Genomic DNA, 21,814 nt, shown 5'->3' on the forward strand with positions numbered 1-21,814 from the left:
ATAAATAAATCTACAGATTTCACTACTATTTGTACAGGGAATGTACATTTGTACATTCTTCCCTAGTTGATTTCATCTTATTCCATGATATTTGTTTGTACATGTAAATCGGAGACTTGAATGGAGTAAAGAGTTGCGTATGTATATTATTTACACGGTTGGTTCATGTGTTGTCTCTCGCATAGACCATATTACAGACAAAATATCTAGAAAATATTTGCAAAAGGGAAGGGAAGTACATAAAGTAAATAAATTCAGTCCCATGAGGTGAAAGTGAAAGCAGGGGAAACGTAGATTTTGCAGATATATTGGTACACTAACTAAAAAATAGTTTGCACTAAAAGTAATGTATTCTCATTTTTAGCTGTTTTTTGGTACTACATAAAAAGCTACATACCAGCTGATGCAAGTTTACCTAGCATACAATTTTTAATGATTGCAGTGCAATTTTGCATTGACTCAAAGTTCTAAGTTTTTGGCAGTCACCATGAAGTCTAATTTCTAGTTAAATTTTGAGTCTAACACCCAACCCGGGTTGAAAATATTTAGCTGGGACATTTTTAGAACAACAACTGGTTTAGGATAGATAGAATATTTGCAATAGTACTTATCTCTCTGGTTCATCCGTGGTACAAATCTTGTACGGCTTGAAAATCTCTTTTTCTGTGTTCTTCTGGCATCAGAGAACACGAACACAATTCGGGTGGTGTATATTACCCGTTCGAATCTGACCTGGTTTCCTATTGCGAATTTTTTTGGCCACCTCCCATCCCCATCGCCCGTTTGAGAAATATCAAAATCCGACTTATTCCAAGTAATAATTGAAAGATTTTAAGGTGTGCATAATTCGTAGTAATAAATAAGCAAGCAGTCCACTTTTCTTTGAATATAGGGCGGAGGAAGGGACATTGACATCCATTATGGATCCGGAAGCAGCCAGATTTCCTGCGACCCATACAACAACGACAACAACTGCCACCACTTCAGTTGTCACTGATGTGAGATTTGACCCGTCGTATGTCAGAACACTTCCAGGTATGCAAAATTTAATATTATTAGTCTACGTCTAGCTTGCGATACGTTTACCCTCAAAATCTATTTACTGATCAAGGTTACTTATTAATTCTAGGCACCTTAAAATGCGCGCAGATGGCAAGTATTGCATAGTGTTTTGAATGTGTTATAAAATATAATAGCTGTAAATGAAAACATGATTTTTTGTGAATTTTAGGTCTTGAATCTCTGTGGGTTTATCTGCATTTCAGTAGCACAACGGTCCAATGCTCATAATGCCAATTGGTGGGTGGAAAATTCATACTCAATTAAAAGTTAATTAAAATACTTTTTATATCATATGCATGTTTCAGGTTTGCTTTTGTTGCATTTGGAGGACTTTTAATCACTCTAATTTTATTCCTGCTTTTCCTCTTTCACTTGGTGGAAAAACTACACTTTCTCCCATGGCTGCTCATTGTAAGTTTTTTCAAACTCTTTATTCAGTAAAGTATATAGAACACGTGCTATGCGCACTGAATTGTATGCGAGTCGATCTAATCACCTCTACTACATATGACAGGACTGAGTAATGTTACAATTATGCAATTATATTTTAGGAATTGGTATATTGCGGAATTTGGACATTCTTTTATTTCACAGCGGCTACTGCGGTAGCAAGTATGGGTCATATTGTAAGTAGCCGTGTGTACATATATTTACAAATAGGATATTACAGGCGATATTACAAAGTTATTATACGCCTTGGTAATACAAAAATTCCATGCTATTGTTACAATTCACAGGAGAATCCATTTGCGGCTGCCGCGTTCTTCGGATACCTGGCAAGTATTGCATAGTATTTATAGTTGTATTCTAAAATACAACGTAGTACATGAATAATGGATTTTTCCTTTTAGGGAATGGTGTTTTACGGATTTGACACTTACTTAAAGTATATATCTTTTAAGGCCGGCGAGCTGGCTCAAGGAGAAAGAGTTGTAAACAAGTCAACAACCTCGACTACAAATAACCATTAAAAGAGTATGAAATAAGAAGGGCGACTTTATAATATGGTAGTTGCATTTTACAATCAATCAATTATTAATCCTTACAGTAAAAACAAGATTATGTCTGCATTTCCAAATTGTCACAAATGCGAAGGTGCTGGCGTGTGTCCGAATAATGATGTGTTCATCACTTATTTACAAGTATTCTAAAAACTTATAATGTCCGTCCATAAATACACGGGAAATTATCCTTGAGATCTGTGCTAATTTGCAAACCATTTACGATATTTAAAATGACATTCAAAAGTTTAACCATAGCATACATATATATTATTTCGTGGATTTATATTTAATATATTGATGTGCGTTTGCACTTTTACGTAATAATACGTCGGGGGAAATGAGGCAATAGTGTAGGACAATGGGATATGTAATATTCGTATACAATAAGTCATAATTTATTCAAATAAAATATTATGAACCTATGCATTTTTGTGATTGATGGGTAGGCTGTTAAATTGAAATTATATTATTGTTGTTCTTAAAAATCAGTTGGATAAATTTTGAGTCAACCATGTAATACTAATTCAATAAACTGATAAAAGTATTATTCAAGGCTTTCCATGTTTTAATACAGAGGCGATGCAAAAATTGCAATATACAAATTATATGTGGAGTGATGTGTCATTTTTTCTTGTCCACAGATATAATATATGTATTGTTGGTGTTGGGTGTTATTGATTGTCAAATTATCGATCTCTATTTAAGCATGGGCATAATTACTTTCGTCGTTCATTTTACATGCACTGAAAGGAAGTTTACGCATGCTTGCATTCAAACATACTAATAACAAATATCTACATGCATGTATATGTATGGGTGCATAAGCCAGAGTTTTTTTTTCACACGCCATACAACGGTACAGGTATCAATATGTATAAGGAGTTCGATTTGGAAAGCATGTACATATCGACCAAGAGGAGTGTGTATAATTAGGCGAATGGTTATTTTCATTTCCTGCATGTCCAGGCGAGTGCCAATGCGGTACAACAAATTGTAACCTTTTACTTTATTACACAGCTTTCGTGGTCAGCACCGGTTGCTTTGCGAAATGTTTTGCAACTCCTATATTGTAAAGTAATGCATGATAAAACAGGTAGTAATAATGGCCCTCAGTGTGCTGATACATAATCTAACTATCTGACTGTAAATGATATGGCATGACGAATATGACGATGGCTGTGCCAAAAAAGTTGCCAAAAGAACGTCCACCGTGCAAATACTTATTTGAGCATCAGATCAGCAAAGCAACTTTAGAGAAGCTTATTAACCAAGTTTCGCACAACGACTCATCCTCTCCTCCATTCCTCCTGTCACACACACGCAATACAGGCTTGGAAATTTGCATTTGGTAGAACATGGAAAAGTGTTGTCCTACAGAGTGCCGACACCATCATCGCTAGCATGGAGTACATTTCAGGAAAAAGCGAACGTATGTATAACCAACATTGATTTTATCCTTGAGCTTCGTTCATCAGACTCATGTGCGTCCCCAGACAACTTTTGCATTAGATGAGATCTGCGCTATCCATCCATTCCATAATATTATTAGCAAAGTCAAGTAGTGGATGTAAAAGTAAATGCAATGAAATGTGTTCAGTTGAAATTCTCCTGCACAGCCACCAGCACCAGAAGGAATTTCGCTGTACGTTGCAGCGTCAATTATTATCTTACCTTCGCCTCATATGCCATGGAGGAGCAAGTCAGTGAGTCTTGGCTAAAGTGTTGCATGTATTTGTTCCAATATTATTTGTCGAGTTAATTCCTTGATAACACTATCAGTCTCCATCCACTTGTTCACTATCACCAGTACCAGCAGGCAATTTTTATAAAAAGGGGAGGGAGGACGTTATCGCACTTGAGCAGCAAATGTCCAAGCCCTAAATATGTACACCACCACTCAGCGTTATTAATGACGACAGTATTGTTTTGGACACCAACGCAACAGGCAGTAAAAAAGCGATAAAATGAAGTATGAGCCACGTTGGCTTTAAATTTGAAAACATTTCGTGTTTATTTGTCTTATCTGAATAGTTTTGACTAGTTTTGAGTTATGCATTTGGTGAATTAGTGAACTTTAAACCCTTCCACTCATTGACTTGATCACTGCATTTTCCGGAAAGGTAAGCCAGGATTGTGAACCATTTCATTTGCATGCAACATGCTGTATATCTACGTAGTTTGTGACACATGTGCTGTTAATATAAAACTCTAGAACAAAGTAGTGTGTCATGCTTCTCATGATCCATCAATAATAAATATTATGTAGTGAAATAACTAAAGTGTATTACTAACACAGAGTCCCTTTATGTTTCAGTCATTTGACACGAGTGATATCTTGGACCGTATGCGTAATAATGAATGCTGAAGTGTATGTACTCTGACTTACATGCAACGAACGTCCAAGAATTGTTTGCTTTAAGGAAAACTATTTAATTGGAAAATATCTAACGATTGTGCTCAGCTTCTTTTGTGCATAGTTAACAAAACCATTGGATTTAGTTCTTCATTTTTTAATAACTTGCATTTCGTGACACATTCGTTAAAACTCTCAATTTGCATTCGCATCAGGTAGAGTAAAACCTTTGTGCAAGTGCAAGTGTACCTGACCATGAACATGATAAGCTAAACAAACGATACGGTGAATCGGATCACATCACGCGGTCTTCGTAAGAGTGCTGTCACACAGATTAGACTTACACATGTCGATATGTTGTCATTTAAATGGGTTCAGTAACGTTGGATTATATGGCAGAAGATCTATCTTGAAACCATCGTGAGACTTATATTTAAATCGCTGGTAAATTTGGTAAGAAAGTAATTTAATAACGATTTTAAGTACAATTATTGAACGATAGAGTACTCTTTAATTTTGGTCCAGGAACATCACTACTACGTGGTTAATAATATGTATCTATTCTGAACTAGGTCGTTCCCATTGCATACATATGTCATCATATTTTGTGTTTAATTTAGTGTACATACAAATTTATTGGAATTTGTTTGTTTGCATCAACCATGAGTGGAAGCAGCATGTTCCATTCTCATCGGGATACCCACCCGTGTACAAATATAATCCATGATTGATGATGAGGCTTATTAAACTTATCGTAGATTTCACAGAGCATAATAATCAGCCTAGAATTTGTTAGTGCAGTTGCACTCATTGTATACACATTACAGTAGTATATCCTAATCGTGATATTTACAAAGGATTTCACACATGTCCATATCATGGAAATGGAAATCTCAGACACTGAGAAATAATGAAATTGGCATCAGTGAGCTATATCATCTATGTTTACAATAGTGACGGTTCAAGGGTTGATCATGCAGTACGATAACGTGTGCATATGTACCAGTAAGTAGTTGATAACCAATGATTGCATACTTGGTTTAGCACATATGCAGCACTGCAGTTTCAAAGCGTCCCACATAATGTTATGTGTGAGGTACATATGCACTAGATTTTTGTATTCGAAAATATGAGTCCTAAGTTCTATTTATGTATATCTTTATATTAAAGTTATTCGAGAATTATAGACAAGGCTTAAATTAAACGTAATAAAACTGCGTCATAATAATTGAAACATCTAATAGAGATGTACATATTTCGAAGGAATACACAGTTGACAGTTGAAAATCTAGCATGATTTGAGACATTTGAAGAGCAAATTTGAGACTCACAAGCAAAAAATAGTCGTCTGATAGGAATTTTGCTGGTCAATGTTTGGGAAGGAACTGTAGTTCTGATAGTATTAACGATTGTAGAAATATTTGTTATTAGATTACAACGTAGTAATTTAATAGATACAAATGAAATGATATGGATGCATGCATGTGAGCACAAAACTTGGTCGAATGTTTGGAGCAGTTGAGATCGAATATCAATGAATCGAAGCAGTTATTTACTTGCAACTTGTCCGTATTACAACAAAGCCACGTGAAGATAGAATTATGCTGCTCCATTTATCTCTATTCAGTCAATTCGTGCCATTGATTAGTATTATATCTTATTCCATGAGGATTACATTGATGAGATGGAAACGCTCTTCTGGTGTGGTGCTCATTCAGCTCATTGCTGATTATGTATAATGTTCACGATTTCAATTTCAAACATGTGTACATTCTCGTAAAATACTTCTCTCTCCGTACTCGTGCGCCTGTTGTAAATTAGACTGGTTATCAGGACTGATTAGGTATTGAAAAGTATCGAATGTATCAGAGTGATAAACTAAGTTGAGAATGGCATTATAAATGTTAGAGTTTTAGGAAATTGTGTGAGTGTTTCATGCTGTACTTACACGTTAACCTTTGGGTCCAGCGAATGACCTTTACTTTACTCATAGATGATGGTTAAAAACCCTTTTACGTATATATAAACGAGATGATGATGATGATGATGATTAGGAGTGCAATAAGAAGATCTTGGAAGATTTAGAGGGAGTGCGACGACATCAAAAATCTTGATCCTTGCTTCATGAATAAATCCAGTTACTTAATAAATTAATTATATCAGCTATAAAGACTGGATTCTAGAAAAGTTAGGCCGTTGAATAGGTGAAAAGTAGGCAATGAATGCAACTGTTCGTAGTTTGTGAATTGTCATTTAATGAGCAACATTTATTCAGTGCATACTTAGGATTTAGTAGAGCCGCACAACCTCAACTGCAATTCTATTATGCAAACGCAAACCAGTTAAGTTGGCCGTAATGAGTTTAGACATCCATCCAGAAGACGTATGCATAGCTTAGCTAGGCTCAAAATAAAAACTATTGCATAATTCCAGATTTATAGGAACTATCCCGCTTGTCAATTGTTTCACTAAAAAATAACTTCGATGACATGCGCTGTTTTGCAAACGAGTGAATGACAGAATGAATTAGTCACATGGTCGTCTCTGCTCTGCAATCTTTCTAATTGTCTCTGGAAGGTTCCTGGTGAGCAATAATTAATAAATGTACTATTGATGCATACATTGTCAGAGTGACGTGACGTTACGTATTCCAAGATGCGTCCATCCAAACACTGCTTTGCCATCCTATACTCACCTTCAAAGTTCCTTGAACAAAAGTCGAGCGAAATGTTACTGGCAAGCTTTTCAGCATTCATGCAGAGATAGGCACATGGCATTATTACACATATAGAGATAGTCATTAAGCACTGCATTATTACTGAACGCATGGCATCGTCCCATCATCATACAATTACGGGATAATTTTATCTTCAATGAGCAATCAGCAAAAAAGTGCAGGATCGTAACGCGGACAAAAAATCAGTGAGATGGGTATATTAAATTAACGTGATGCGTCGTAGGTACATACATAAGTACATATATGCATGTGTATATATATGTACATAGATATAATTAAGATAATATCCCGATGATCATTTGACCAGCATAAGTATGCATAATATGTATAATTCACTATGTATTGATGGACGGTTATGGATGGTGACCTAAAATAGAGAACAAGAAATGTACTTTTTGACTTCATTTTTATATGTATCCAATTCAGACCTTTTTCGAGAGTTTGAAGTACATATATTTATTGAGTTTTCCAACTCTGATTGCCATTTTGGTTTCACATATGATAAACTTATATGTTAGACTGTTTTCTTTTATAAACAACTAGCGTATAGCCCGGCCAAGGCCGGGTTCTAGAGTGGGGGGTGTGCCCAAAGCGAAAAATCCGTCATACTATACTTTAAATAATTCGCAGTGAAGACTTTGTCATACTACATACATACATCAGAGTGAGGGTTTGCCCAAATCATACTGCATTTTAATTAACCTGGTCACAGTACAATTTAATTTCCCCCTGTGGGGGTAGTTGAATAGTTAATTACTTAAATTCCCGTCTCGTGGGAGTAACTGCATAGTTAACTATTTAAATTCCCACGCTTCACGCTCCCGTTAAGTTCCATAAACCCCGTTAACTTCTACAATTAACGCCAAGCTATTGACGGATTCGGATTCAGCATCAAAAATACATTCGAATTGATATGCGACATAACGAATAAGCCATATTTGGACACCACGGTCACGGCAAGGTCACGGGGGCCTCGGAGGTCAAAACCATTAATGGCGTTGGATTCAGCGTAAAAAATACATTCGAATTGATATGCCACTCGCTGTGGATGGAGTTTCTCAAACTAAAATAATTAATTAATAGTGTTTATCAAGATCACTTATCATGATAACCACTATTGATGAGTGATGTATGTATGTATACTGCTCACTCACTCAATTTACTTGCACACTGCAAATATACAAAGACATTTAATTTGAGATTGATGGCAAGCGTACGTGAAAGTCACGTGCAGGCGAAGTGAGACTCATGCAGAAAATTCATGCATGCAACCGTTGCTCCGCGTCCTTCTTTGTCTCCTCTACGGGGCAATTTGCATTGGGAGCCACAGGGACCCAGGCAGAACTTAACACTAACGCTTTATGGAAGTAGATGGTTGCGACCTTGTAGACAAAGGAAATATTCCGAATTTTATAACCATGCAGCTTTGTCTCTATCGTACGGATCAGCTTAGAAATGTTTATTTCGACGACATAATGGTAGATACCTTTATTCTGGTTCTTTCGGAAATAACTTACGTGTAGAACATACCGATGAGTAACTATTTTTGTCTGCCTTATCTTTGTTATTCTTTCAAGCAGCAGTGTACATTTATTGTGGTATCATTCTCATCAATTCCTTTGAGGCTATGTGCCAAGAATTCTGGAATAAAGTTTTACAAACTTATGTAACGAAAAGCGTAATTGTAAATTGTAATTACATGACTTGAGTGTAGACATTCACGGGTTGTCAAACTTCCAAATATCGCGACAGACGAAATCTAACCTTTTATCCTTATGTCTGTATTTTTAGCCCGAGTCAGGGCTTATGGAACCGTCATGTCCGTCCGTCCGTCTGTCTGTCTGTCTGTCCGGCACGATAGAGCCAAAACGGCTGAACCGATTGACTTGAAATTTTTACCATATACATATCGGACAAAGTTAGGAAACGAGTTCGAAGATGGGCAAAATCGGTCCAGTGGTTGACCGGTGGGGGTTATCGGAGTGGGTGGGGTATTATGCACCAAAATTTCAAAATTGTCGTAGAAAGTTCAAATTTGGTACAGTGGTTGCTAATGGCACCTAATGCAAGAATATGACTTCAGATTGGAAAAATTTTTATCTGGAGTGACCCTATGGGGTGACCCATACCGATTTTTAAAAATCATCATATCGAACTGAAATTTGGTAGAGAGGTTACTAATAGGTCTTATTTGAAGAATATGAAATGAAATTGGTAAAATTCTTATCTGGAGCGACCCTATGGGGTGACCCATACCGATTTTTAGAAATTGCTTTAAAAAGATTAAATCGGCACAATGATACTTAATGGCTTCTAATTAAAGAATATGAAGTTAAAAGTGAGCAAAGTGCAACCAGAGTGACTCTAGCGGGTGACCCCTACTGATTTTTCAAAATCATCATATCGAGCTGAAATTTGGTATGAAGGCTAAAAACCACTTCTGGATAGCACATACATACAGCTTAGAACTTCAGGATGTTAAAGAAGCCCACTGGTCATGGAGGTCAAGGCACATGAATTGTTACTAATTCAATAATTTGGTGCCAAATAATAGAAACTATCTATCAGACGTTTAACCATCCACAACGCGGAAGTTGGTGATGTTATGTCGGTCAATTCGGAAAAAAAATTAGAAGCGGGCTCTGACTTATTGAGTCAGGGACTATGTCCCTGACTCGGGCTATATGGAGTCTGCACTGTAGGTTTTAATTAACGAAACAACATCTAACTCTTTCTTTATGTACTCGTATGAGTGCATAATATGCCCTGCATATACCCTTTAATTGATATTGAGAAAATCATCACAATAATTTTTAGCATGGATTTACATATAAAGTCATTTAATAATTTCGACTCTTTGCAACAGAAATAACAGTCAACTTATAAAGTAATAAATTCATGTAAAGTTAGATGAAGATCAATAAATTTTATTCTCATTCGTGTAGTTTGTGATATTATTAGATATAAATAATGCTGTTTTGATTGATTATAACAGGCTGTACGTTTTTATTTTTGAAATTGGCAATGTCATGCTTCTACATATGTCTGATATTACTCTCAATGAACTGAACTTTTCCGGATGTAACTACCTTTGAACTGAACAAAATAGATTTCCTGACAGTTGCCAAAACGAGCTTGTTCTTAACTAATACTAAACTATTCTTACATAATAACTGACTACTTAATATACAAAAATATCAAAAGTTGAGATGAGCGACCCACTTTCTCAGGTTAACGATCTATTTCCGAATCTCCACAGGCGTTCCTTAAAAATCAACAGTCCAAACTGTCGGGACACGTGCGTGGCGGTTGTCTGCCCACGACTCGTCTATTTTGGAAGAAGTACGGCCGTGGTCGACGGTCGTCTTCGACCACCCCCACCGCCACGATGGGTCAGGGGTCCAGTTCCTCTTCCCTCCCAAAGTTCACCGTCGCCAGGAGAAGCTCGTCCATTGTTCCCCAAAATAATCCCTCCTTCGTCGACTCCAACCCAGATCCTGATCATTCAAATAATAACGAGTCCATCACGAATATGCCGAATGGAATAAAAGACAACTCGCAGCCCTTAAGCAGCTTGAAGAGTAAATCATACGCGAATTATCAAAGATCCACTGCCTCCCTTAGTAAAATCTTTACCAAGAAAAAATGGAAGAAAAGACGAGGCTCGATCAGCGCATCGTTCAACATGCACAACAGTGACATTAGGGTAAGCAGAAGCGTATCTTTCTTTGTCAGAGACAACACGTTTCAGAACGTCTGTAGCTCGTGGACCGAGATTTCGAGATAAAAATCCGACCTTTGGCTTATGCGGTTGACGAATGGCCAAAAATATAACTTTTTAAATGCCTCCACTTAAAATAATTGCTCTTCTGCATGTGCAATTTAGGTGGAGCTTATAAATGTGAACACCACAACGGAAGAGGAGTTAATGACTCTGCATGGTGTCAATCGACAGTTGGCACAGAACATAATAAATCATCGTGAACTCATTGGTGGTTTCCGGAAGATCGAAGATTTAGCGTTAGTCTCGGGCATGGGAGCTAGCAAACTGAATCAAATCCGTCCTGAAATCTGCATTTCTAGAAGGCGGCCAGGACTGAGGTAATAATAATGAGCATAATGTGTTTATGTATTTGTACAACACCTGCAAATTCAACACTTTTTAGTGGACTTGTGTTCCATACCCTGTTACGTGTTACATGTATGCATGCAATATGCAGGGATTGATTTATTTTTATGTTCACCTTACTTTTCTGCATATGCACTGACTATAAGGAATTTTTGGAATTCTTTCATTTCAGCCTGGCGTCTTCCAAAGCTCCGTCGATGGAAAGCTTACCCAACAGCGTCATGATCGAACTAAACAGACCAGCCTCAAATCTGTCGAGAACCATGAAACTGATAAATGTTAACCAGGCCACCATTTTTGACCTAATGACAGTTGATGTTATTAACCAAGCCATCGCAGCACGAATCATTGAATACCGGTACCGTTTTTACAAGTTTTTACCCATCGTATAGTGATACATATGCATGTATGATTTGCAAAAATAATAAAATTATTGACCATGCAGGGATAGGAAAGGCCCCTTCAGATGTGTGGACGATTTGCGTCGTGTTGGTATAAACAGAAGACTTTTGGCAGGTACATAATAATATCAATTTCGTAATGATATAAATTTTATAGTGTGTCCATCTTTCAAAATTAATTAAAGTATCTTAAAAGTCAGTCTTCTTATTAAACGAGATGGAATTCGTAGCATTTAGATTGATTTATAAAATAAAATATAGCCTGATCTATGCACTATACATATGTATTTGCAGCCAATCTATTTTTAGTTTTCGCTTATTGTTTAATTTCTTTTTTTCAGCAATTAAGATTCATTTAACCATTGAGGAAATTGAGTCAGATAAAAGCTCAACAGTTTCAAGTACGCCCACCCGACCCCCTCGACACATCCCCAAAGGTAAGAAATATCAATTTTGTCATTAATTTCACACTTTAATGGCTACCTTTTACTACTTTGAAGGAGGAGTTTCCACTGTGACATCAAACACAATTCAACCCATCAGTGCCTCAGTTCAATTGGAGGACGAGCTCAAAGGTGTATATGACCTGCTGTCCTTAAAGACTAAGCGACCTGACCCCCCAAAATTGTTCAATTATTATTACAAAAGTTGCCCAGCGTACCGAGTTGCATCTTGGAATATGGAGACCATGACACTGGACAAGATAAGTAATCCCGGAGTTATGGAGGTAGTTACGCGGACCATCTTGGAAAATAGGTATATATCTTATTAGGAAATCTCCATTTTGAAGTTTTTCATATGCATAATTTATTCCATTTGATTAGGTTTTCCGTCTTGGCAGTTCAAGAGATATGTGACAAAGGAGTTCTAGACAAGGTTTGGCATCCAAATTCAACGATATTATATTTTTCGCTTAATATTTTTTTAAATTCAAACTTGTGTTTGTAGATTTGCCAAGAACTAAACGAACCAACTCTACGGTTAAACTCTGAATGGACCGGATATCGAGGCAATTGGAGATTCGTACTTCATCCGTCTCCTATGCACATAAATAATGTGAGACACTTTGGATTAGCTCGAGTAGTAGCGAGACTGGCATTTTGAAGTGCATAATGAATGTTATCCTCATGGTCTGGTTTTCAGAACGATTACTCTTTGGGTGTATTATACGATTCATTGCGGATTGACAGCGTTGAACTGCCGAGAAATGAATTTGAACCGATACAAAACGGGAGTTTATGGCAGTACGCCCTCTTTCAGATTCATGTAATGCATTCATTCATATACAGTTTATAGTTATATGTATTTTATATATTTGTATGCCTTAGGTAATTTTTTTTTAAATTTTTATGCAGTCTTACTCTAAAACTTGGGTTCTTGTAAACGTTCTGTCCATCCCACTTGCATCTACTTGGAAGTCATTTGGAAGTAACTCTTCAGGACACTCTGTCTTTGACCAGAAGGAGATTACGGAGAGTGTGAAATCTTTGGTCACAGAGACTGAAGGAGCTATGATTTTAGGATATTTTAGTGCTAAACAAGCTCAAAAAGGTCATTTTCCTATGTTTAACCATTAAAAAATAATTTCAATTAAATTAGCAAATAAGCTCAATAACTATTTCATATTTCAGGACTCTGTGATATAACAGACTTGGAAATGATCTTACCTGCTGCGGACAATTCAGACACTTCAAACGAACTTCCTTGTACCTTGTGGACAACAACAGGTCTCAAGCAGTACTTGACGGGTAGATAAGCACTTAATGATATTTTCTTGTCGAGTAAGATTTTTTTTACCATTGTCACAATATGCGTCTTATACTAGACGACCATGGACTTGTTGAAGATGGATTATCACACTTGGCTATCCCAAATGGCTGGAGTTTGGGAGGAAAAATTAGCAAATTTGGTCCACTTTGGTGCACAATTTGTGGATCGTTGGACCCTAAAATTGTAAATGATGAAGAGGAAGAAGATGAAAAAGAACTATCAAGATGAGACTTGTCTATAAAATACCTCACCACCTTAACTTGCCGTCGTCAGACAGACGCATTATAATTATGTACCTTTACCCAAATCAATTTACAGTTTGCCACTTTTTTTAGTATTGCAGTTTGCACAGTTATTAATTAATTTTATCGCCAAAATTTGTTTCCTACAAATAAATCCCTTATGATGTCTAATCAATCGCCATACTTAACACAGGATAACCCTGAAAGTGATAAATTTCCCATTAGCACTAGAACACATACATAGAGTACCGAATAAACGGCAGTGTTTACTTGTGATACATAAATTTTAAAATTATACGAAAACATTATAAAACTGACTAAAGCAAGTAACAATTTACATACTAACGTGTATGTTTCACAACCCTAGTCGTACTGTGAGGAACCATTTGATGTTATTTAAATGCAAATATATATTCAATAAATGAGAACTTGTCTACAATTCGTAGTAGTCCTCTAAATTATGGCATAATACTAGAATCCTTATTTACTATACGCAGCAGGAAATGTGCATGTGCATGATAATTTAAATGTCAAACTCTTTTCATAATCTCATAATTAACAATGACACGTTTGAGACGTCATTGTGGATGAAACATGAAGAGTGTAAACTTAAGGCTATGCTATACAAATTTTTATAGCGACCACAAAAGGACATATTTGTATTCAATGCAACAAACAACGGGTCTCCAGAGTGGATCGATATGCATCGTTTCCAAGCAATGGAAAATGCCAAACAGACCAATGCCACTGGCTGGGTATCTGTAATAAGCGTTCTCCTAATTCCATTTTTGAGAACAGTTGACCAGTTTGGAACGTGATGCCAGAAAACGAGGTAGACACTCATTCTGAGCATACATACATCTACTTAAAATTAAATACAGTAATGTGAAACTTAAGAAAACTGTCACAAAATATGATTGAAACTTTTGATTAAAGCAAGTCAACCTTAAAAGAACGCAATGTATTGCGTATCTGAACACATATCCATCTTGAGTGTATGCTTCTTTACACGAAGGATCGGTTTTGTCACATAAGAGTGATGCCTTGAACAAAAAGTTTTATAAAACAACATTGGCGATAAAATTGAATAGTTGACAGTGCTCGGCACAGAAATAATATTCATTAGCATGACTATGAATCGTTATAAAACATTAGGACCTCTGGGGGATGGAACCTACGGACAGGTTTGGCTTGGACAAAGATTGGATACTGGAGAGAAAGTCGCAATTAAAAGGTATTAAAATCGACATAGTCTAATATTTTGGAGTCTGCTCATGACACATTCAAGTTCGAAACAGTTCAGATGACTTCATATAGTTCCTACACAATCATAAAAATTTAAAACCATTCGTTCCTCTTGTTCTGATAAATCTTGTAAGAGCAGGTATCCAAGGACTTTAATTTTTGATGTCATATATTTTATATTGTTCATCAGAGATTATTGTTACCTGTAATCTTTCTTTTATTCCTCTAAAGTGAAAACTTTTGGTCCGTTTAATTAGTCATTATGACAAAAAAAGGTTTTGGAAATAAGATTTCAAAACGGTTTAAAGTAGTTGAAAAGTTGGGAAGGGGCGCGTTTAGCGATGTATATTTGTGTATTAATAGAGAAACAGGGGACCAAATTGCTATGAAAAAGTGAGCATCAATCAAACAGTCGAATTGCTTTGAGGATTATTCATCAAATCCTCGATTTAAACTACTTACTGATTGATGTTGAATAAGTCATTGTACAATTCTTTCATTTGCAATTTAATTAAGCTTTTATCTCTGTGATTGTTTAGAATGAAGAAGAAATACAGCACATGGGACGAGGCGATGAGTCTTCGAGAGGTTAAGGTAAGTTATTTATCCAGACGTTTCTTAATTATTCATTCATAATACATACATATATACGTATATAAATAGTTAAGTAACTTGTATTATAAATTGTTGCTACACGTATCATTAGCAAGTATAACACAATGGTCAGTATTCAGTTATGCACTCACAAGGACAGAAATGCATAAGTAAATTTTTGAACAATAGCTCTATTGCAGGCAAATTTTTTGTGTCGCGTCCTGTCAAAGTGAGAAATGTTATGAAAAATGAAGATGATTGGTTAGGTATGTAATGCAATGCATTATAAAACAGCGTGCATACAACATTACGCCCAAATGCCAGAACCGAGAAAGGTTGCCCTCTTATAACATCTAATCAAATAATGTGCACATCAAATTGTCACGCTCTACCTTGGATTTGTCAGCCGTCGGTATGCATATTTGTGTCGTTGAGTTATCATGAGTTGGGTCTCTCAGAAATAACGAGACAACGAATTGATTCGGACTATACATACATATATTATTCGAGTTCCGTGATATGCGTGTTGGCAGGAAAGTTCGACACATTATGCGAATTAGGATGTCATAAATCGATATTTGAGGACAGTATCGGTAATAGCAGCTCTTTATGTATGTATGATATCGCAAATGCGTTCGTTTTCTGGGAATAAGCTATGTCGATGCTTGCTTATTGTTTTATCCACAATTTTGTTAACGAGCATAACAACCTGAATGTTTTTGACTTGACCTTGGCTGAATTCTCCCACTCATGATAATTAATAAATAATACTTTTGTTTGCATTCTCCTTACAGTCTCTGAGAAAGCTTAGTCACTCCAATGTCGTCAAGCTCAAGGAAGTTATTCGAGAAAATGATACCCTTTACTTTGTGTTTGAATATATGAAAGAAAATTTATACCAACTGATGCGTAACCGATATGAACGGGGGTAAGCAAACGTGCAGGACAAACGTCTTCATAATTTTAATTACTGACTGACACGTTGATCGTCAAATGATTTTGCAGGGAGAAAATTTTTCCCGAAGAAATAATCCAAAAGATGATGTTCCAAGTGCTCCAAGGCTTAGCATTCGTAATGACTAATACACAATTAAGGTCAATGTACTTCAGTGGAGCATTAATACGAAACCACCGTAAATTATTTTTGTAGATGCATAGATCTGGCTTTTTCCACCGTGATCTCAAACCGGAAAACTTGTTGTGCATGGGCATTGATGTAATCAAGATTGCCGATTTCGGACTCGCCCGAGAAATACGCTCACGACCCCCGTAATCCTGAGTCGAAATTATAAGCCAAAGTTTACAGTTGCACATATTTGCATGTTATATTTTCTAGGTACACGGAATACGTTTCAACAAGATGGTAAATACACAAATATGTAAAGAACACAAAGGCTTTCTAATCCTAAGTGCAAGATTGCATGTCTGGTTTTGCGCAATAATGCCGGCCAAAGCGTATACGTATATAGCTAATAAGTACATATATTACGCTGAAATTATTTTCTTATAGGTATCGTGCTCCGGAAGTTTTATTACGGGTAATTAATGATACAGTCGTTTGTAAAGGTTTAGTATTCTAAATATTTATTGCATCACAGGCTCCTTTTTATTCTTGTCCCATTGATATATGGGCAGTTGGGTGCATTATTGCAGAATTGTTTACATATCGACCATTGTTTCCGGGGACAAGTGAAATTGACGAATTGTTCAAAATATGCTCAATCATGGGAACTCCAGACAAGGTAATTATTAGGAGCAGTTTGTCGATTTTTGGTCTAAAAATTTATGCAATGAATTTATCTGGAAACTTTTTATTAGACCGAGTGGCCAAAAAGCTGAGTACAAAACTTAAATTATGGTAGAAAAGACTGCTATTCGTACCTTGAACCAAACTATTCTAAAAAAAGCTGATTGGGAACGAATTAAAACAAAATGATTCCCATATACTATCTCTTAGTACTACTCTTATTGCCTAAAATCGTCTGTCCCTGAAAATAAAGATTTTGATTCGCAGTCATTAGTGTTGGATGCATTTAAAGGTTAGAAGTCGGGGAATTCATCTTTTTCTTTGGAGGTCCGTCATCTTGGTCGCTAGAGTCTTTGTCCTCTTCTTCTTCTCGTCCATGTTGACTCTACAAAAATGCACGGTTTATGTAACATCAATAAATAACTAAATTGGAGGTCATACTTCGTAATGGCGGGCCGTGGAATGAAAAAAGGATGCAGAGTAGTCGCAGTCGGGTTCCGGACATGTGTATGGCTTTAATTGTAAATGGGTGCAGACGTGGTCACTTTCAAAATAAAATTATAATTAAAATAATAAATTCTTCGACTAATAAAGTTTAGTTACCGTGAGTCATTCAATCCGATAGTAACTTTTCCACACTCGTTTCCGTTTTCTCGCCTCCATAGGCATTTAAACTTTTTCCTATTTGACCCTTCTTGTTGGACAATCTGCAATAGGGTATCGCATTTACCTGCGTCCTCCTCATTTATATCAGGAATGCCGTATTTTGTTCTTTTTAGTGACTCTGCCCCTGGGTGGGTAACGTTTCGATGAATGCGTAATGATGCTGCTGTCACAAAAGAGCATGAACACAGACCACATGGATGGGCATCGATCCCAGAGTAGTGATTTGACTAGAAAAATTAACATTCATTGCAATATGACCAGATTTAATTAGTTAATTAAAGAAAAAATTGTACTTGTAAGTGATTTGCAAGAGTTTGAGCATGTCCAAGAAAGGCCAAACCTCACAAATGACACCTTACTTTCTCTTGTGTTGGTGGTAGTGGACGAGGATTTTCTAATTTTTCTGGTGGGGGGGGAGGGGGGTTATTAAAGTAATCTTCTCTCATTTCTGGTATCCGTTTTAGAAATTGTCTCAGGTGGTTGTCTATTGTCTCGGCGTGTTTGGCCAGAACGACTTCCGCAGTATACGGCGCATTAGCGCAAACGACTCCAAACTTCCTCCGAATTTTATATTTCAATTGGTCAGCCAACCATGAATCATCAGAATAAATGTGGAATGAATAGGTTGACGTGGGTTCCACTTTCCACCCCCATTGTTGTTCGAGTTCTCTATAAATTTATAAGTTTCGCATTGTATCGGTAAAGTTTTATATCGAGAAAAAAATTAATTTTATTTAAATAAATATATCACGTACTTGACCTTACATCCATCAAGGTCCAAGGCTTCACTTTTAAACTTACCGGAGATATTCTCTGTTTGTCTAACAAGGCAAACATCTCCAGCTCCTTTATTCACGGTCATGTCCCTCATGTCCCCGTGCGTGTCAACAAGTAGAGAAAAGTAGATTTGACTGAGATTTCCTAAATAGCACATTATTTGCATTAGATTTACGTAATAAATAATAAATTTATAAATAATATAAATTACTATTGACGTCCTCTTCTGTCATGACATTCATGTGAATGTCGTCATTGTCGTCTTTCCAGAAAAAAAGGTCCGCCCCTACTTTGGGTGTCTGTCGTAGTAGTTCACTGTCACTAATCATTTTAAAGAGGTGAACAATAGTATTCAATTAAAATTTACGATTACTTGAGAACAGAGCAATAACAAAGTAACTACACTTGCAGTTTAATTATCCCGCACATAACCGAAATGACTGTTTTTGTACAGGGCTGGCCTGAAGGACATCAACTGGCCAAACAAATGAATTTCAAGTTTCCACAGTTTGAAGCAACTCCTCTTACAAAACTTGTCCCAAATGCGAGCAAGGATGCAATATATCTTATAGAGGTATAAAATTAACTCATAAAATTTGACCACCATTTCTTGTGTACATGTTAGTAAAGCAATACTTTGGCGTGTAGGACATGTTGCGTTGGAATCCTAGGCACCGACCGAATGCGAATCAGTCTTTACGATACTCTTTCTTCAACAATATTCGCGACAGGGAGGAAAACTTGGCCAACGGAGAGCTTATTCCAACACAACAAATCGCCATCACCACCCAACCTTCCCAACGGGTTTCAGTGAATGTTCCCATTTCTTACCAGACCGTTAAAGCCGAAGTATACGAACCAATTACAAAAATCCTCGACTCCAAATGGGAACGTGACTATTATGCTTCTGCTGCTTCGGACGAGTTTGATGGGTAGAAAAACAGTGTTAAAACGCATGCCGTGTTGTAACGATAACCTACATAACATTTATTATTTTGGACCTTGTTAGGAATCACAATCAGATCGATAACAAAATTTCGAGGTATATTTCTGGAAACGGGTATCGACCTGCAGTGCCTCAATACCAGCAGAACCAACCTGTCAAATCCACGATATTTAAGAATGAGAGCTCAGGTACATACATACATATGTGCATAAATATGCATGTACATATGAATTTACATAAAAAACTTTTCATTTCTGCTATACATATTTTTGTTAATACAGCTAAAGAGGAAAGCCGAACACGTTTCGCTTCCGTGTCTGGGAACAAGGGGTCAGGACAAAACAGAGCTGAGGGATCTTATTCCAACGCCCAACAACGTGGATATCCTTCAACAACATACGAAACTCGGAGAAGTGCATTTTTGCAAGCATCCGAATCGGCGTCAAAATCTGGAAGTTCTAAACAACCTACTGCTTTAAGACGAATAGATTGGGCAGCGAAATACCTTACTTATGGCCAATCATAATTTATTTATGGAGAATAACCCCAAGAATCAAGTACATATAAATGTACATAGACCCAGCCGAACCAAGTAGAACTACAGTGTCGGACAGATGTCTACGTCCACATAGTCGCGTCAATTTCATTTTCAAATTGTCACTGAACTACTGAACCAATTTTCATCGTTGATATATCAAATTCTCACAAATTTAACGTAATTTCATAAAACATATGAGTTATTTCTGAAAATTCTGGGAAAACTGAGAATCATAGTGCAGAGCGAGAGAGGATGAAATTTGAGCGGACAAAAGTCTACGTCCACTTCACTTTAATTGTCAACAACAAAAATCTCTCCAATTTATAAAATCAGGTAACTTAATAAATCTATCAATAACATATGCCGCATTAATTTTTAAATAATTTTCTTCCAGAAAAATATGATGGCGTCGACACGCAAGGAAATTCCTATCGCTATTCGAGATCTTGTCATTCAGGACTGGAAGGGTGGACAAAAAGGGGGGCTCTGAACACTGAATAAGGGAAATTTGAAATCCCACAGAGCAGTCCGGAAGCCTCTTATTGTACCGAGGAATGCAACCAAACGAGTGAAGTTTGCCAGAGACCACATTTCCAAGCCACAAACATTCTGGGACATATTTTATGGACTGACGAGTCAAAGTTCAATGTCTTTGGGTCAGATGGGCGTCGTAGAGTGTGGAGATATCCAAAAGAAGCTTTGAATCCAAAAAATCTCAACCCCACAGTTAAGCACGGCGGCGGGTCGGTAATGGTGTGGGGATGCATGGCTTCAAGTGGGGCAGGAAAAATGGAATTTGTTGACGGAATTATGGACCAATACAAGTACCAGGGAATACTTGACCGTAATATCCAGGAATCTGTTCGAAAACTTGGACTTGGACGACGATTTGTCTTCCAACAAGACAACGATCCGAAACACTCTGCCAAGTCCACCATGGAATACTTCAAGAAAAAAAAATTTCGAAGCTAGAATGGCCTCCCCAATCTCCAGACTTGAATCCCATTGAGCATCTGTGGGACCACATTGAAAGAGAAATAAGAAAACAATCTTTTTCAGGAATTCCGGGCCTAAAATCCAGAATTCTTGAAGTTTGGGAAACCATTTCTGAAGATGTGACCAAGAATTTGGTAAACTCTATGACTCGACGCCTTGAATCCGTCCTTAAAGCGAACGGAGGCCCAACCAAATATTAAAAATTAATTGTTATAACATTCCTTATAAATTACAGTTTTTTTTGTATGTTTTCTCTGACTGGACGTTGACTTTTGTCCATCCAATTGTTTTCATTTTGAATTAAAATACATCTCTGGCCTAAAATAAATTTTTTAGCGGAAAACTAATAATGTGCTATGAAATTACGTTAAATTTGTGAGAATTTGATATATCAATGATGAAAATTGGTTCAGTAGTTCAGTGACAATTTGAAAATGAAATTGACGCGACTATGTGGACGTAGACATCTGTCCGACACTGTAGTAATAATAAAATTATCCATTTATGCATGCAATTAAATGACTGATATGAGTGATACCATTTGTATGAATGCAAGTCTATCAATTGGATTAAGAAATATTAAACAAATGTATACTTTTTGAACTTA

At 36.7% G+C, this 21,814-nt stretch overlaps 3 protein-coding genes and 1 long non-coding RNA gene across 9 annotated transcripts; 3 read left to right on the forward strand and 1 right to left on the reverse strand.

The window, feature by feature from the left end:
* The first annotated feature begins 156 nt into the window (after positions 1-156).
* On the forward strand, positions 157-2,671 carry LOC110852941 (CKLF-like MARVEL transmembrane domain-containing protein 4). 3 transcript variants are annotated; one of them, XM_035846204.1, is made up of 9 exons: positions 158-814; positions 893-1,035; positions 1,130-1,152; positions 1,232-1,299; positions 1,368-1,473; positions 1,614-1,688; positions 1,800-1,838; positions 1,914-2,037; positions 2,111-2,671. In XM_035846204.1, exons 2-8 carry the CDS (start codon positions 921-923, stop codon positions 2,031-2,033), a joined length of 546 nt encoding a protein of 181 aa, XP_035702097.1. In that variant the 5' UTR covers positions 158-814; positions 893-920; the 3' UTR covers positions 2,034-2,037; positions 2,111-2,671. The 3 variants fall into 3 exon arrangements, with proteins under 3 accessions (XP_035702096.1, XP_035702097.1, XP_021956815.1); XM_035846203.1 differs by having other exon boundaries at positions 157-814; positions 872-1,035; positions 1,914-2,671; XM_022101123.2 differs by having other exon boundaries at positions 160-814; positions 1,914-2,671.
* A 985-nt stretch (positions 2,672-3,656) lies between these two features.
* On the forward strand, positions 3,657-14,139 carry LOC110863286 (endonuclease/exonuclease/phosphatase family domain-containing protein 1). 2 transcript variants are annotated; one of them, XM_022112550.2, is made up of 14 exons: positions 3,657-4,186; positions 4,381-4,872; positions 10,416-10,862; positions 11,043-11,257; positions 11,458-11,643; positions 11,731-11,801; positions 12,028-12,123; positions 12,187-12,442; positions 12,511-12,562; positions 12,635-12,742; positions 12,830-12,952; positions 13,042-13,237; positions 13,318-13,434; positions 13,512-14,139. In XM_022112550.2, exons 3-14 carry the CDS (start codon positions 10,545-10,547, stop codon positions 13,682-13,684), a joined length of 1,911 nt encoding a protein of 636 aa, XP_021968242.1. In that variant the 5' UTR covers positions 3,657-4,186; positions 4,381-4,872; positions 10,416-10,544; the 3' UTR covers positions 13,685-14,139. The 2 variants fall into 2 exon arrangements, with proteins under 2 accessions (XP_021968242.1, XP_021968243.1); XM_022112551.2 differs by lacking the exon at positions 4,381-4,872.
* A 370-nt stretch (positions 14,140-14,509) lies between these two features.
* Positions 14,510-21,814, forward strand: LOC110842381 (serine/threonine-protein kinase dyf-5). Of its 3 annotated transcripts, none has more exons than XR_004833579.1 (13): positions 14,510-14,932; positions 15,483-15,537; positions 16,332-16,465; positions 16,543-16,609; positions 16,688-16,806; positions 16,874-16,900; positions 17,048-17,075; positions 17,136-17,279; positions 19,182-19,301; positions 19,376-19,659; positions 19,737-19,861; positions 19,955-20,265; positions 21,691-21,814. XR_004833579.1 is itself a non-coding variant. In XM_035846025.1 (12 exons), exons 1-12 carry the CDS (start codon positions 14,826-14,828, stop codon positions 20,197-20,199), a joined length of 1,455 nt encoding a protein of 484 aa, XP_035701918.1. In that variant the 5' UTR covers positions 14,510-14,825; the 3' UTR covers positions 20,200-20,286. The 3 variants fall into 3 exon arrangements, 1 of the variants encoding a protein (XP_035701918.1); XR_004833580.1 differs by having other exon boundaries at positions 21,715-21,814; XM_035846025.1 differs by lacking the exon at positions 21,691-21,814 and having other exon boundaries at positions 19,955-20,286.
* LOC110842382 lies at positions 17,099-19,186 on the reverse strand. Its single transcript, XR_002547341.2, has 6 exons — positions 18,939-19,186; positions 18,706-18,871; positions 18,244-18,619; positions 17,888-18,177; positions 17,726-17,828; positions 17,099-17,669 (listed from the first exon to the last, which is right to left on the reverse strand). It is a non-coding gene; the product is annotated as an uncharacterized LOC110842382 (long non-coding RNA).

The sequence above is a fragment of the Folsomia candida genome, unplaced genomic scaffold (genome assembly GCF_002217175.1).
Source record: "Folsomia candida strain VU population unplaced genomic scaffold, ASM221717v1 Fcan01_Sc001, whole genome shotgun sequence".
Taxonomy (NCBI): Eukaryota; Metazoa; Arthropoda; class Collembola; order Entomobryomorpha; family Isotomidae; genus Folsomia; species Folsomia candida.

Bases quoted from the DNA above. Each gene is read 5' to 3' on its own strand.
- LOC110842381 (XM_035846025.1), top strand. From the start codon at position 14,826: ATGACTATGAATCGTTATAAAACATTAGGACCTCTGGGGGATGGAACC. The intron at 17,076-17,135 runs GTAATTAATGAT...ATTGCATCACAG, and splicing joins CTCCGGAAGTTTTATTACGG to GCTCCTTTTTATTCTTGTCC. The intron at 19,302-19,375 runs GTATAAAATTAA...TTTGGCGTGTAG, and splicing joins ATGCAATATATCTTATAGAG to GACATGTTGCGTTGGAATCC.
- LOC110852941 (XM_035846203.1), top strand. From the start codon at position 921: ATGGATCCGGAAGCAGCCAGATTTCCTGCGACCCATACAACAACGACA. The intron at 1,300-1,367 runs GTGGGTGGAAAA...TGCATGTTTCAG, and splicing joins AATGCTCATAATGCCAATTG to GTTTGCTTTTGTTGCATTTG. The intron at 1,839-1,913 runs GCAAGTATTGCA...TTTTCCTTTTAG, and splicing joins CCGCGTTCTTCGGATACCTG to GGAATGGTGTTTTACGGATT.
- LOC110863286 (XM_022112550.2), top strand. From the start codon at position 10,545: ATGGGTCAGGGGTCCAGTTCCTCTTCCCTCCCAAAGTTCACCGTCGCC. The intron at 12,443-12,510 runs GTATATATCTTA...CCATTTGATTAG, and splicing joins CGGACCATCTTGGAAAATAG to GTTTTCCGTCTTGGCAGTTC. The intron at 12,563-12,634 runs GTTTGGCATCCA...TTGTGTTTGTAG, and splicing joins ACAAAGGAGTTCTAGACAAG to ATTTGCCAAGAACTAAACGA.